General features: G+C 25.2%; 2 protein-coding genes across 2 annotated transcripts; both read left to right on the top strand.

Moving 5' to 3' along the window:
* Positions 1–281: 281 nt before the first annotated feature.
* LOC129612210 (uncharacterized) lies at positions 282–4,632 on the top strand. The gene is made up of 6 exons (XM_055525733.1): positions 282–531; positions 611–744; positions 2,120–2,246; positions 3,628–4,056; positions 4,141–4,469; positions 4,527–4,632. Exons 1-6 carry the CDS (start codon positions 376–378, stop codon positions 4,576–4,578), a joined length of 1,227 nt encoding a protein of 408 aa, XP_055381708.1. The 5' UTR covers positions 282–375; the 3' UTR covers positions 4,579–4,632.
* A 5,395-nt stretch (positions 4,633–10,027) lies between these two features.
* Positions 10,028–15,464, top strand: LOC129611140 (uncharacterized). Its single transcript, XM_055524110.1, has 3 exons — positions 10,028–10,325; positions 10,586–10,766; positions 14,396–15,464. Exons 1-3 carry the CDS (start codon positions 10,169–10,171, stop codon positions 14,988–14,990), a joined length of 933 nt encoding a protein of 310 aa, XP_055380085.1. The 5' UTR covers positions 10,028–10,168; the 3' UTR covers positions 14,991–15,464.
* The last annotated feature ends 1,008 nt before the right edge of the window (positions 15,465–16,472 follow it).

The raw sequence follows: 16,472 nt of genomic DNA, 5'->3' as shown, positions 1-16,472 counted from the left end.
GTAGCACAGCATGATCAAAAATTTTATATTTTTATTTTGATGTTATGGTCACGTTAAGTTTAAGTCTATCGTTTAAAAAATCAAATTCTAATTATTCAAAGACATAAACAACACATATAATTTATGCATTACATTATAAATGTGTTTTGTAAAACACTCGATAAGTATAAATTGAAATCAATACTAAAAAAACTGATCAATTGATTTGCAAATATAATACGTATATGTTTCAAAATATCCACAATACAAATTACATGTTTTAGTTCGCTTGCACATTTTGATAAAGAAAGACTTATAAAAGAAATATAGACTAAGTTCTGGTAGCAAATACATATAGTTCGATTTGTATATTTATTAATAAATAAAAATTTAAAAATGTCCTCACTAAGTAAACTAGCAAAACAACATATTGGACAAGCAACTTGTTTGCAAATTGTTCATCCCGAAACTAGTTCTTGTTTGAAATCATTATTAGCAGATCTTGTACCAGTTGCTTTATCAAATTTCAAACTTTTTTTTCCAATACTTTTGGTAATTTAAATTAATAATATTATTTACTACTACATTAATGCTTTTACATGTGCTAAATTAGCAAAACTAATATTTTTAGGTACGAATAGGTATGAATCTTAAGTGCATATGCGATAAAAAAATTATTTATGATATTCTGAAACATTATTTGAACCTTGTAATATCTGGATTTGTACTTGGATTCGGTTCGATAACCTTTGGTTGTATATTATGGTAATATTTTCATTTTTTAAATTAAATATAATTTTATTATTACATTAAATTATTACATATTTATGTTTTCGATTTTTTATCCTCTAATTTCCCTAAAGCGTATCAAGCATATCAAGCGTATTTATCAAGCATATAAATCTTCAAGCACATTTAAATATACATATAGATATTTAAGTACGTTCTAAACCCTTTTCAATTGGAAAAACTTTAAATAATCAAACGAACTCTTAATATGAATACGAACTTTGACTTGCAAAATCAATTCACTCCACGTGTTCCATGCATATACCTAAGTAATTAATTTGTAATAAAAATAAAGTTGGGTCAAACTAATGGTTTGTAAAGAAGCACTTTTCACTTGAATAAGTGAAAATACTGCTTTTATGACATTTGTTATTTAAATTGTTTTTATTCATATACCAAAAAAAAAATTTGGAAAAAATCGATCCTTAAGTAACGGTTAATTTTAACGACCTTGTTGTCCTTTCAGTGTTCCATCGTGCTGTGTCGCGGTAAAAGATGAATATTGCTATCTTTCTGTATTTGCGAAATTTAAAAAATTGCGGTTTCATAACAATAAATAAACAAAAAATGGCATTTTTAGGACTTTGAAAGGCTATATTTTTTTTGAAAGTGGGGAGAGGTTAAATTTTTTTTCTACAGAAACGAGTTTTTATTATTGAGACTTTTTTATCTAAATTTCAGCTTTCTATCTCAAATGGTGTAGAAATTTTCTAAATAGACTCATACGAACCGACGGACGAGTGGACGGACGTATATGGGCACAGTGTAACTAATAAACTGTTTTTTTTTCAAATTATTTTTTTGAAAAGTTCTAAAAATTAAAGTGTTGCATAAATGTATGTACACAAAAGCTAATCCGAAATAATACAGCAACTGTCTTTGTGTATAAGGCCAAATTTAGCAGTTTATTACAATATAAGCAATTGCAAAATATACTATGATGGTTATAATTTGTAAACTTCTAATTAAAGTTCTCAAGGTCGATTGCGATTTTATTCCAACCAAGTTATCTGAAATTTTAATTTTTATTTTCGGCTAGTTAGTTGATAGCTTTGAGATTGCAATTTTACTAATTATATTAGACTTTTCCTAATATTTGAGCTTTATTTGTAAACGAAACCAGCTGAAGAGTTTTTTAAGGATAAGTACTTAAAAGTCTACTAATCTTAGGCAACCTTTTCACCTATTATAAGATCAGATTAATATTACCTACAAATTACTACAATAACTACAAATTTAATGTTAACTACAAATTTCGGTCAAATACATGCTGTTGAAATCTTTGTTTTATAACTGCATCACCTTATTTTTATACATATTACTAAAATTTGATTAACATTAAAATTTTAAGGAAATGTTTTGGACCACGTAATTTTTTAACATCAATCTTTTTACCTTGTGTAATGATATCCAGCATATATGTGAATTTAGCGCCAGAATATGTTTTAAACTTGGCATCAATATCTGCATTTGAAATGGTAAGTTGACAAAATAAAAATTACTTATGATATGCATACTTATTTTACCAAGAAGTCAAAGGTCCAATATATTGCAATGCTACAATCTACGAGTTTACATATGTACATATAAATATTTCATAATTGAAATAAAATTACGATAACAACATTCTGCAATAACATTTAAGAGCTACGAGTATTAAAAGCCTTAATCAAAGATTAAACAAATTTTAATTTTTGTTTGGGAAAACTTAACACTTTTTTTCAATTTTTAATGGTATTTGATGCTCTTTTATTTATAATGTTATCGTTTCAAAATAACGTGAATTTGGTAAAGAAATCAGAATTACACAATGTTACTCGAAAATTAATAAAAGATATGTACATATATTGTATGTATGTAATTTACCTGTATGTAAGTCCAAGATAATTTTCAAGTACAAAATATAATTTTAAACTACCTTACCACAATATTTTATTCGATTTGTCATGAAAAGCAATATTCACCGTCATAACGCAATAAAAGTTCTTTAAACGTAAATAATGAACACCCCTTTGCTGTACATTACAGCTATGTATGTAGTTAACATTTATAACTGAACGTGAAAAAACAATAAAATAGAATAAAGGTAGATGTATCTTTTTGATATGTATGTATCTAATATAAATATACCTGTGTACAACAATTTTTAATTACCATACGATTTATGGGAATGAAATAAAAGTTTGGCCTTCATGTATAATTGTGAATGTGAGTATGTATATATTATACAAAAAAAAAACATGACTGCATATATTTTTATATATGGCATACATTTGTTTATACTATATAAGGGAAAGAAGCAAAAGCTATTTGAAGACAGCGCTTTTTTGTGTTATATTCTCAATGATGATGGTATAGATACTATAATTCATGGCATATTGTTATTTTCTTTATTTTCGGTTCACGTTATATCTCACAGATACAAATAATTCTTTGCACTTTAGTATATATTAAAAAAAACTGCTAGTATTGTTGTGGTGGTCAGAGAGTTCTACAGTATAACGGTAGCACAGTCCGCAATTGTGTAAAAAATATTAAAGTGAAATATTTACTTGTACAATGTTACTATAATATATTATAATGGTGTTAAGCCATTTTCAAATTTAGTTCGATGGACGTCATATGTTCTGTCGGAATAGAATTTACACGTAAACTCTGTTCTTTAAAATGGTAACTGTAGGCTCAATCGTTGACCACCTTTTTACGTTCTTTTCAATCAAAATTTATGGTGTTTAAATTTTTTCTAAAAATATGTTGTAAATTTCATAGTTTTATCAAAGCTTATTGTTAAATAATCTAATTGAAAAATGTTAACCAAATATAACAAATACACAGTAATATCTTTTTTTTTACTTTAAGGTTATAGAAATTTTAACACTAATGAAGTGTGATCCAATTACAAAATTAATCATTCAATCGAAATTCTTGCAAACGCTACTATTTATGGCTTGCAGTTGTTATATAATAAAAAATGTTTTAAAACATAAAGTAAATATGTATTGGTTCATTAAACCTGCTTCCGGTTTGCAAAAAGAAGCCCTAAATGAAATATCATTTGAGCAGAAGGAAATTTGTCATAGAAATTTATGCTCGCACAATGGATCATGCAAAACATACTTTTTTGATGGATTAAAATTTTACGGAATTGCTGGACTCTGCTTAGATATTGTAAAAGAAATTGGGTCCAGTAATAAAGTAAAAGGATTGCCATTACATCTTATTAAAAAATTTAAAACTTTTGATTTTCAAACAACAAAATTTTTACTATTTTATGTAGGAATTTTTAGGGTAAGGTATACATATATTTTATATTTGTTATTCTATACTTCAAAATATCTAATATCTTAATATATATATTTACATACAATTTAGTTTATAAACTGTTGGCTAAATAATTTCCATGGGATCGAAAATTTACACAGAAATACAACCATTGCTGCGTTTTTAAGTGGAATATCTTATACATTTTTTCCAAAGTTTTTACCCTTATCCTATGGAATGGCATGTTGTGTGCGAATCGCATGGACGCACTATAAAAAGAAATCAACGAAATCAAGATTTCAAACTTATATTAAAGGAATAAATTGGAATAAACTTACTGTAGCCTTAGCAATTCCACTGGCAATACATTTATACATGTATGAGCAGAAAATTGTTGGAAGTATTGGAACGAAGTTCATTTCACATACTACTAATCAAAGGTAATAATTTAGTATCAGTGCAATTATAATTGAAATTTACTAATTTATTTTTTACAGAAGTTTAAGAGTTCGAGAAAATATAAAAAGATATCTTTCACAATTTCAATAATATTAATAAAACGTTACATACTTATACACACTAAATTATATACACATAAATTTATTAAATACACTTCTTGTTTTTTATTTTTTTTTATAAATAATAGCAGGAATTGTATGACAAAACTAACAAAAGCGTATAGCTTACACAACAATCAAAATGTAAAGGATAATATTTCCGTGCTATAATTCAGACATTGATATACGAGTAAAAAAAACCAGTCCTGGGATGTTTGCATTTTTAATGTAAAATTTAGCATAATGAATACGAGTTTTGCATAGAGTCTTGCAAACAAAGTGTGTGCATTTTACCATAATAAAGATTTTGATTAAAGATTGACCATTGACAAAAAGATCTAAAAAGTTTTATACGAAAATTTTATAAGATAAATAGTTGAAAAATAAGGATCAAGCGAATTGGGTAACGAGGCAATTATGTTTGATATCAAAATTTCAAATATTGAAATATACATTTGATGTGGTCCTTTTGTAGCAAAATAAAATAGCATAAACGTTTAACATTTCAAGCATAAACGCGTATGCGAAGGATTAGCTGAAAAAAATAGTTATATACATATATTTCTTCCGGTTCTGGTAGAACCAAGAAGACGGTAACGTTTTTATATGAAAAATAAACTTCAAACCTTTAATATTTGAGTTCAAAGGTTAGGTTAGTATGCATGAATGCACGAATCTTACATAAGATTCTTTCGTTATAACTATTAAACCGACAACGAAGTTTGTAACGATTAGGTGGGTGCAGACAATGACTTCATACTTTGTGACGGTACAAAAAACTTTGTTCTACCAACGGTAGAAAATTCTTTGTTCTATTAACGGTTTAAAATATAACATTTAAATTAATATTTAATCAGTTTTATTATTAGTAATATGTTATTTTTTTTTAATAATTTGAGCAACTTCTTCTCTTACCTTCAATTTTGTTGAACATATTAAATACTTCGTCGGTTAAAAGGCAGAAAGCACTAAGTGCATTTTTTGAGAATTCGGATTTCATATATGAATTAAATCAGAATAATATAATCTTTGTTGTGGCAAAAAATCATGCAAATCCAGAATATAGCTTATAAATCCAAAAATTAAGGGACCAATCAAATTGCACTAATTGATTAGTTTTACAATTTTACGATTATTTCAAATTGAATTTACTCAAAACACAGTTTCCTGACTTAATGCTTTCTACTTCTTAACCGCCGACTTATTTCTCTTGGTTTGGGTAACACACGTTTATATTTACCAAAAATCACTTTTATAAGAATTTATAACAGAAAAACTTGAAAATTATTTTGATTTCATAGGTATAAAAAAAAACTTGACAGATTTTTAAGTTCTTCGTTTATTGAGAGAAATTCATTTTTATACATACATACATATTATGTTAATTTACGTATATATAGATAAAATAGTAAAAATCTTCTTTTTACTCAAATTAGCTTTGAATTACATAAACTTAGTTGAAATTTGGCATGAAACTAAATTGTTTTCATCTAATCTAGCATAATTTACTCAACGCGAAATTAAATTAAAAATTCTTTGCGACAATTTATATAACACATTATGTTCAACAATTGCCTTAACTTAAAATTTGGAAAAATAAACTGTGCAAAAAGCTTCTAATAGTAAAATCACATAACTAAAAGCTTTTATTTAAAAAATGTACGTTTGTCTTTCATTAAAGGGAAATTTTTTATATTCACAATCAATAAGTTTTCAAATAGCCGATTGTTAACATGTATGTACATATATTTTTATTTACTAATTCACAACTGAATATTTTTTAGTAAATATTATTTCTGAATGACGAGATGAATTTTCTTTCACAATCGTTGAAAACTCATATAACGTGAAAAGTTATTGTAATATTGTTTATGAAAAATGTAGTTGTTGGTTACAAAAATAATATGACCGCTAAAATTTGCCGTTATCTAAAATCTACTAGCTTTTAGACATTAATAAATATTTCATTACGTTAGAAGAAAATTTTTTAGAAGAAAATTTAACGCCTCTTTCAATTTGTTTTTGCTTTATTTTAACGATTACAAACATCGCTCATCCCAAATGTATGCAATCTTTGAAATATATTCGTATATGAACGTGATTTTATAATGTAGAATTAAAGTAATTTTAAAAATGTAGTACAAAGCAGATAGATTGTTTTTAAAAGCAGTATTTTCAGTTGTTGCACGGAAAAATGCTACATTATAAACCATAGGTTTGATAAATTTTTCTTTTATTTATGTATATGGTACTCCAGTTCCTCTTAGCAAAATAGCTGTATAATATAATAATATTATTTTATAAATTATTCAAAATTTTATTGACAAAGTAGTTAACGTCTCAATGTTAGGCGAGATACAACTATAAAAACTTTTATAAAACTTTACGAGATTTTCCGAATTTCTTTCGTAAAAGATAAAAATTTTGCGCGAATTTAATAAAGCATTACTGTCCATTCTACACAAAATTCACATAATATTATGTAGATATTAACGGTTGAATTTAAAAGCTTTATTTTTATGCTTTCAGCTTTTTTTGAAAAAACATTTTATTTTGGATGACATGATATCATTGTTATTTGCACCTACATACGTTAATGTTAGTTTAGTTTATTGACATTGAAATTTTAATTGAATATTGAAATATAGATTCTAAAATGAAACATCAAAGCTTAATAAAAACCATATAAACTAAATGAACACCTTGCAAAAACATAACTTTTCAAACAACAAAAAAAAAATAAAGTTTAAGAACGTTCGAGTACAACAATTTATTTTTAGACAATTGAATAGTTCCAAAAATATTCGAATTATTGTTGTTATGCAAAAAATAAGTTTTCAAGTTTTCATAACTTTGCTTATTATTTTATGCAGAAACTATTGTAACTTCTTTTTTCCACGGTGGTGATAGAAAAATCCTCGCAAGCAGCAGCATTTCAATGCGAAATCTCAAAGTGTCACCTCAGTGCAAATTAGAAAAAGTCTGTTACTGCAAATTTAACAACACAATGTTATTAAGTTAAGAGAGTAACCTTTGCTCTAATTTGACCAAGTTAAGATATTTTGAATCCAAGTTGTTATAGAAAACCCGGGAAAATTCTTTTTGTTGCCTTTACCTTTTAAATTTGTTTATTTTGAACTTTTAATGCTAGAATAAGGATTTGTGTTCATATCCAAATGTATTGTGATTTGATCAAATGTCAATTTGAACACAGACATCATAAACGATCTAATGTATTGGTTGTGTATTAATAACGTTATAATATGTACATATGTATAATGTAAGAAACACCTACACTAATTTCATCTATTAATCTATATGTAGTTATAATTATGCGCTAATAATTTCGAAAAATTTTGAAATGAAAAAACCTGTTCCAAAATTTATTGCATTTTGTTTTTTCTGATGTCATGTATACTATATTGTACATCCTTCCTGTATTTATCTTTTATAGCACAAATTGGAAAAAAGCAATATTCAAAAACAAATTGTTTATTAGTTCCACTTTGTTTGTTCTTTCGTCTCTACGATTATTTATAAAACTTCTACATTCTCCAAAGTAGAATGCTTAAATTTTAAATACAATGAATCTTGGGAAGTCTTTAAAATACCATTTTTCAATAGTATTGACAAACATATTACAACAACAAAATAGCGGTTGAAATTAACCTTTATTTTATACCTTTATAAGATGACAAGTGGTAAAAGTCTATGATTTTGAACTTTTTGTAAAAATTAAATAACGAACTGTTTTGCCGAAACAAAATTTTTGTTCCACTTACTTTCTAAGTTAACGGGTCTCAAAATTAGCAAAATCACATTTTTCAACTCTTATAATTATTCCGAAAATCTAAGCTTTTACAATTTCTAATTTAACTGTTATTCTCACCCTAAAACTATGCAATTATATTTATTGCTTAATATGTAAAAATTTTGTACATTATTAGAAAAAAAAGGGAGGCGGGAGAACTTGTTATGAATGAAAAACAAAACACAAAGCTTGCATACCGATCAGGTCATATTCAGAGGCTAATATTTGCTCTCCTTAAACTCTTTAATTCTTATGGCAAAATTTGTATTATGTAGAACAATTTTAAGATAATCGTCTGGCATGGAGCTTTATATTTTTGTGAGATAACTAATTGATAATGTAATTAAAAAGTGGATAAATTTATAAAAGCCGATAACCCTATAATGTCTGCTTTATAATTTAGAAGATTTGGGAAATAACGTCCCATTTAATGATCCCTAGACCTAATTATGAATTTTTAAAAAGTCAATTATTTCTTAACAACAATCTGTCATAATATTATCTAGTTGACAAAAATTTTTCAACTACAGTAAATTACACTCATATCGTACATATACATAATTTCAATTATTTATACATATTTCACACTTAAATTTAAGTATATCTATATATGCATACGTGTATGTGTATGTAGCACTTTCCAATATTAAATTCAAGGGCGGGCATTATTTAAATTAATTACAAAAATATTATCCACATCTATATTAACTATAGTCACATAATATCTAAGATACATTCCAAATTGTACAATATACACACGCATTCTAAGCAAATAAGTCATGTATGTGTGTGTATATATCTTTAAAATATCTTTACATACATAATGTATTAGATTCCGGAAAAAATATTATACAAATTAATTTTTTTTTTCTATTTCATTTCTTCTACCCTACTAATGATACAGTGACATCATTTCAAAATTCAAATTTTTGGTATTGGCATTGAACCTTTTTCTTTTCAGTATTCTTGACAATAGTGTGGAGTTTTAAATTTTTTTTTATTATACCTGCCTACCTATAACAACCTTTATAAATAAATTCTCAATGGTTTTATTATAAAAAGCATTATAATATTTATTCGATTTATGTTAACATAATTATACATTCATACATACATACACACAAATATTCCCATTAAGTAGTACCTACTTGTATAGTTTTTCAATTTGCCGGTAAAAAATGAATATATTCTTATCACATTCAAAATAAACCAGTAGGTTAGAAAAAAAAATTACTCAGTTTTTTTTTGTTTTGAACAAGAACCCAAACATGTTTAAAACCAATTTTGTATGACATACACAATATTTACATACATATGTACTTAAAATGTAAAACTTATTTATACTTAAATGAAACTTGTATATATAGGCAACAACAAAACAAAAAAGAAAGATTCATTTTAATTACATCATTTCTATATTTTAGATATGTTATTTCACTAATAAAGCTTCTAAATATTTACCCAAACAAAAAGTAAATATATGCACATACATACATTCTCAATATATATGTATACAGATTATAAAACTTTAAGAGAATAAAAAAAGTATCAAAACTTTTTTTATAAATATTAAAAATAATATTTAATAAAAATTTCCAGATAGTTTCAAGTTTGACCGAGAATTCTTTGCGTTTAATAATTTAGTTTGTGCTTGATTGAGAAATAGAACGGTTGTTTTCAAAGTTCCTTCAATATTCCAATTTAATTAAAAATTTTATAAAATTAAAAAATAATTTTAGAAATTATCAAAATAATATTTTAATAAAAAAAAATGGGTAGTGAAGATAATAATTCTGGTGAATCGAAATTCGGTTTTAAAGACAAGGAAAAAGCTGAAGAAACTCTTCAACTTCTTGAAAGTCATGACATGCAATATAGAAAGTTAACAGTACGCGGTCTTTTAGGACGTGCCAAAAGAGTTCTATCTAGTATGTATTTTATTTTAATATAAAAGTAAAATATTATAATATATATACATACATTTAAATTTATAATCTATGAATAATTGTGTGATATATTATAACTTCCAGTTAATAGTTTAAAGAAAATTATACTAATGCAAGAAAGGAATATTTTCTATATTAATATTATTGAAAAACAAATATTAAAAAAAAAATAAATAAATTATAAAAAATATATTCGAAACTTTCTTAAAATTATACATAATATTTGTGTGTGTTCATTTTAGTGACAAAAGCTGCTGATAAAGTTAAAAATATAAATGAGGCAATAGAAGTTTTTGAAAAATGGTTGGAAGAGAATGGTGGTGGTGCTGCTAACAAAAATGCAAAAACCGATGGAGATGATAAAGTTGAAACAGTTCCTGGATTAGGCTTTAAGGATAAAGAGGCCGCGGAAAGGACATTGAAGTAAGTTGAAAACTTATTGAATTAAATTGAATTACACATACAAGCAAAAGTGTGTTTGTAAATAAATTTATGTATGTATATATTATACACATTTTATTGTTGCAAAGTGCTTTAGTATACGAAGCTTTTTTTTTGCTGTTTATTGTCTAATAGTAATATAAATATATATAAATATAATATTACATATAATGTGACGATGATAAAAGCATATATACATATGAGCATGTGTATGTATAACATATTCAAATTTTCGTACCTCAATAAAGCTTTTTCAAATAAATATAAAATCCGTTATTATTTATATTTTGTTATTTTTTTGAATAGGAAAATATTAAATAAAAAATTACACAACATTACGAATTTTTATTTTCTTTATAATTGTTAATATAATAACAAATTAAATATATACATAAATAGTGTAATATTATAGATTCTCACTTAATATAATTATAACGAACTGGTATATAAATATGTAAATACATTACATATTAAATGTGTGTAATTATATTTATTTTGTTCTGATTTGATGAAGGCTAAAGGTGAAAATTTATTAGTTTTCGTATTTATTTTAAAAACTAATTAAACGAGCATTTTTGATTAACTTGTTAGTTTTTAGTTAAAATAACAAAAAATTTTATAAATAAATAGTTAATGAATAATAGAAAAATTTATATCATATATGCTTAAATTTAAAAAAAATCTGATGTGGTCAGCACATAACCGACCGCATTGTGTATTGTCTAGTTAAATGAAAGTGTTACAGAATATTATAAAAATGTCTGTTAAATACTTCTTTCCAATTTTTAGGACATTAGTAAGCTTATAGTTAACATACTTAGAAAAATGTAAATTTGGCTCTTAGTAGAGTTTCGCTTTGTGCTACCCGAAATCCCTGAAATGCGCGCCAGTTAGTTTCGGTAACAATCAGAACTCAAATATCAAATTTCAAAAAATTCCATCAATTTGTTCTGTGGATATGGTGAAAAATGTAAAATCGGCCCGCAAATCAGTTCTCGAGCCCTGATCTTTCCAAAAAATTTATATGTTCTTTGCTTTAATATGAGGAATTCATATATTAAATTTCAATGAAATCGGTTGATTATTTCTCTTTATATACACAAAAGTGTATATTTGGCCCGTAGTAAACGCCCAGTTTCTGATACCTGATTTCTTCCAAAAGTTAGGAATTTTTGCGTATGATCGAGCAAAGCTTATATATGAAATTTCAAGTAAATCGGTTGAATACTTTCTTCAAAATAGTGAAAAATGTAAAATCGGCCCGCAAATCCGTTTTCGAGCCCTGATCTTTCCAAAAAATTTACATGTTCATTGTTTTAATACGAGGAGTTCATATATTAAATTCCAATGAAATCGGTTGATCATTTCTCTTTATATACACAAAAATGTATATTTGGCCCGTAGTAAACGTCTAGTTGCCGATGCCTGATTTCTTCCAAAACATACGAATTTTTGCGGACGGTCGAGCTGAGCTTATATATAAAATTTCAAGTAAATCGGTTGAATATTTTCTTCAAAATGTTCAAAAATGTAAAACAGGCTAAAAAGTGCAGTTCCCGAGGCCTGATATATATCAAAAGTTGATCGATCCGTGCCATGGAGGAAACAAACTTACATATAAAATTTCATCAAAATCGGTTCAGCCGAACTTGAGATACACGCGTGCACACACAGACCGACAGACCGACAGGTTGCTAAAAATAGTTTATTTACACTTCCCTACTATGGAGAAGTACGTTCCCACCGAAAACTCGATATGCAAAATCTGTTGCCATCACATAACCTACCTATTGTTTACAATATACGGTCGGTAAAAAACACTAATATGCTACTCACAAGTATCACAATTAATACGGCACTCAAAAGTTAGTCAAACGTTCAATACTAGTTCAAGGAAAACAAATTTACGATCTTTCTAAAGCGCTCAAACTACAAATATTTTTTTTAGAAAACATACCGAAATCCCAAAATATTGCTTAATAGTTTCAAGAAATCTATTCAGAAGCTGAAACAAAACTTTGAAATTGGCCGAAAAAGAAAATATTTAATTAAATGTGTCATACAGTAGTTGCGAATCAGTGAATTCGAACTTTATTAAAAGACAATTACTATTGACTTGGAAAATTTCGAATTCATTTCCAAATATTTATTTCCTGAAAACTGAATTATAACTCTGAAATCTCAAATCTTGGAATTACTTTATATTAATATCCACATAAATTTTTTTTGTGTGCTTTTTTCAAAGTTTAAAGTAAAAATGTAAAAGGCCAATGTTATAGCATAGTGGATTTGGTGAAGTATGTAATTTATTCTATTTGTGTTTTGTTATACCTGTAGGTATATTGAATTTATTTGTAATTTTAGAAAATACATTTTATAATTAGTTTCATTAACTTCCAAACGTATGAATTTTATACAGAAATATATTGTGTATAAAATTCATTCTATTCATCAGAGTTATGAATTGAAGAAATTTTAAAAATGTAATGTAAACAATTACATGCAAAATTTATATTTCAACCCCTATACAAATTTTATTAAGTTCCAATTATGAACGTATTTACAGAAATTTTAATTTCACATTAAAATATTAATAAGTCTATATCAGAAAATTTTTTCTTAAAATTTATTAAATTTATTTGCCTCAATCTTACATCCCCTTGTTTTTATCATTTACATTACAAGTACAAGTGTTTTCCAAAATTTTGACACAATACCAAACATAAAAACACTTGCATTTTCTTCTCAAATTCTAGCATTTTCAAAACAATTTTGAATATTTTAAGAAATTGTATTTTATGAAAAGTTTTATGGCAATGCAGTAAGAATTCGTTAACGAAACGAATTTTCATTTAGTTAATTTTAAATAAAAATTCAAATTTAGAATATCTTTTTATTTTATTCTACATATTCTATAATTTAAAAGCATTCAAATTTGCTAATAGGACATTACTAACCCATTATTAGAATAAACATTTGCATGCACGTATATAAAATAAGTTTTAGTCATCACTTTCTATTTAAGCACAATTAGTTAATAAGCTAATAATAATATTAAAAAAATAATATAAAATGTCTTTCAAAAAGTATATATATTATAAAAATAATGAAGGCAGTGATCTTTTTAGTAAAAGGTCGTTTACCATTTACTTTAAATATATTGTAATATTAAAAACACATGATACAATAAATTTGATACAATATAAAGATATAATTAGAAGTATAACATTAAATTTTAAAAATATTGAAGAAAATTGTTTTTCCTAAATTTATTTTTCATTTTAGAATTTTATATACATATATAAATTATACAATATATATGTATATACATATAAAATTTTTTTACTGATTAAAACAAACAAAAAAGCACATATTTCAAAAACGCCCGCGTTTCTATTTAAAAAAATTAAGAAAAACGTTTTAAAATAATAAAATCTGGCTTTATTCCATTATTTTGCACAAAACAAATTTTATTCGTACATACACTTATATACATATTTTTATTTTATTTATACAATTAATTTCTTATGTAAAGTTTTGAAAAAATTTTAATTTTTTAATAAATGAATAATAAAAATAATAAAACTATTACTTTTTTTTTACAATTTTAGAATTCTAGAAGGACGTGATCCAGAATATCAAAAATTAGCTGTTAAAGGTTTGATTGGCAGTTCAAAACGTGTTTTATCTGGTACTAAAAATGAAGATAAAATAAAAGCTATAAAAGAAGGTGTTCAAATTTTAGAGGATTTCCTGGAGAAATTTGAAAGAGATAATTTAATTCGTTTAAATAAAGCATATTTACAATATTCAATAATATCAAAATTACCGGAACCCAATGATGAATTGGCCGCTGAGTTTCTTAGCGCATATAGCGGTGAAAAAGCCAAAGGTAATTATAAACATTTACGAACAATGTATCCAAAAGATGATGACGAAACATCATGGGATATAATAAGAAATAAAAATGTAAATGAATTATGTGAAGAAATGAAAAAAGATGATTTAAAATTATTCAAAGAGAATGGTGAACCATCAGATATACATTTAAAATTGATTCATTGGGCCTATAGTCCACAACCAGATAAATTGAAAAAATATATTGAAACATTAAGTACAAAAGCTGAAAAAAGAAAATCAGCAGCAGATAGTTCCGACTCAGATGGTGGAGAAGTTAAAAAACAAAGAATTGAAAGCGATGATTAAATCAGTTTATTTTTACATAATGGCGCATTTAATAAAATATAAAAATAAGAATTATATTGATGTATTTTATTATAATTATAATATTTAAACAAACCAACAATCAACTAAACAATCAAACAGAAACTAAAAAGAATCCACCTGCCAAATAAATAATTTCGAATCATAAAATTACAAAACACATTAAAAGTGAAGGTGAATGATTAATTGAAATGAACAAAAATGTAATTGAATTTGGTACCTGATTACAAGAGAAAAATAAAAACAAAAGCAAACCTATATTGATCTTTATTTACATATACACATACATATGTACTTACTGTACTTAGTCATTGTGGATATTATTAAATTTTGTATGTTTTGCAAATATATACCGATATATATATATGTATATATAAATGTATTTTGTACATATTTTTGAATATTACACATATTATATTAGTAAAACAAAACATGAAAATAATGAACTAAATAAAAATATTAAAATTTTTATTCTTTGAATAGAAAAGTAAAATTGTCTAAAATTAAACTTCTATTTAGTTGTATTATATACCTTTGTACATACAAGATACACGTTTATTTATTGCCACAAGTTTTAAAATAGCTTTATCATACTTACTATTCTGTACGTAAATTATGATACTGAATACAAATAAAGCAGTCATTGTACGACAGAGTAAGAAAATTCATATAAATTGCTTGTATATCTATATACATTATGTTGTGTTATATTTATATATATATGTATGTATATATGTGTATGACAAATTAATATATACTTCCTACATTTTATAGAATTTCAAATACAAAAGAAATTCATAGGAAAATGTTAATAATTTATAGATTTTATTCTTTATTTTTTTTCTATCAATTCAAAAAGTAAATTTAACATTTGAAAAAAATCTATAAAATAGTTTTGATTAAAATTCTCTTATATAATTTATTCTTATGCTTGTTTTATTAATAAATTCGATGATACTTAAGGAATCCTAATAATGTGATGAAACATGCAATAAAATTAATAAAGAAAATCAAACACATTTTCCAATTGTAAAAAACAAATTCACAAACAAATTATTCAGTGTTATTTTTATAGTTTATTTACCTATAGTATAAATTATAAAGGGTATATCAAATCATAACTGTCTTAATGCAAATATAACACCAAGAATGAAGTATTTCTGATCCTAAACAAACGTGACAAATGCGTAAAGAGATCAATATTGTATTAAGCGAGACATAGTTTAAAGAATTGTTAATTAGTAAAACTTTTGTTTTTAAGTAGAAGTTAAACCTCAATAACTCCTAATTTCGAAAAAATTTGGGTAAGTAGTTGTTTCTAAATTTTATTCCAAGAGAAATATATAGTTTTAAAGATGATAATCTGCCCGGCAGTTAGAATAGTAAGAAAAATTATGAATAACGACAAATACAAACAGTGGAAAATTGATGTAACTCAATGACACTTCCGGCCTCGAATATATC

The sequence above is a fragment of the Condylostylus longicornis genome, unplaced genomic scaffold (genome assembly GCF_029603195.1).
Source record: "Condylostylus longicornis isolate FDR11 unplaced genomic scaffold, ASM2960319v2 ptg000004l, whole genome shotgun sequence".
NCBI lineage: Eukaryota > Metazoa > Arthropoda > Insecta > Diptera > Dolichopodidae > Condylostylus > Condylostylus longicornis.
Note: the sequence above shows the minus strand (reverse complement) of the source record. Positions and strands in the feature narration are given on the sequence as shown.

Excerpts from the sequence above, each read along its gene's own strand:
- LOC129611140 (XM_055524110.1), top strand. The coding sequence starts at position 10,169 with ATGGGTAGTGAAGATAATAATTCTGGTGAATCGAAATTCGGTTTTAAA. Across the intron at positions 10,326-10,585 it reads TGCCAAAAGAGTTCTATCTA|TGACAAAAGCTGCTGATAAA; the intron begins GTATGTATTTTA and ends TGTTCATTTTAG. Across the intron at positions 10,767-14,395 it reads GCCGCGGAAAGGACATTGAA|AATTCTAGAAGGACGTGATC; the intron begins GTAAGTTGAAAA and ends TTACAATTTTAG.
- LOC129612210 (XM_055525733.1), top strand. The coding sequence starts at position 376 with ATGTCCTCACTAAGTAAACTAGCAAAACAACATATTGGACAAGCAACT. Across the intron at positions 532-610 it reads TTTTTTTTCCAATACTTTTG|GTACGAATAGGTATGAATCT; the intron begins GTAATTTAAATT and ends TAATATTTTTAG. Across the intron at positions 4,057-4,140 it reads TTTATGTAGGAATTTTTAGG|TTTATAAACTGTTGGCTAAA; the intron begins GTAAGGTATACA and ends CATACAATTTAG.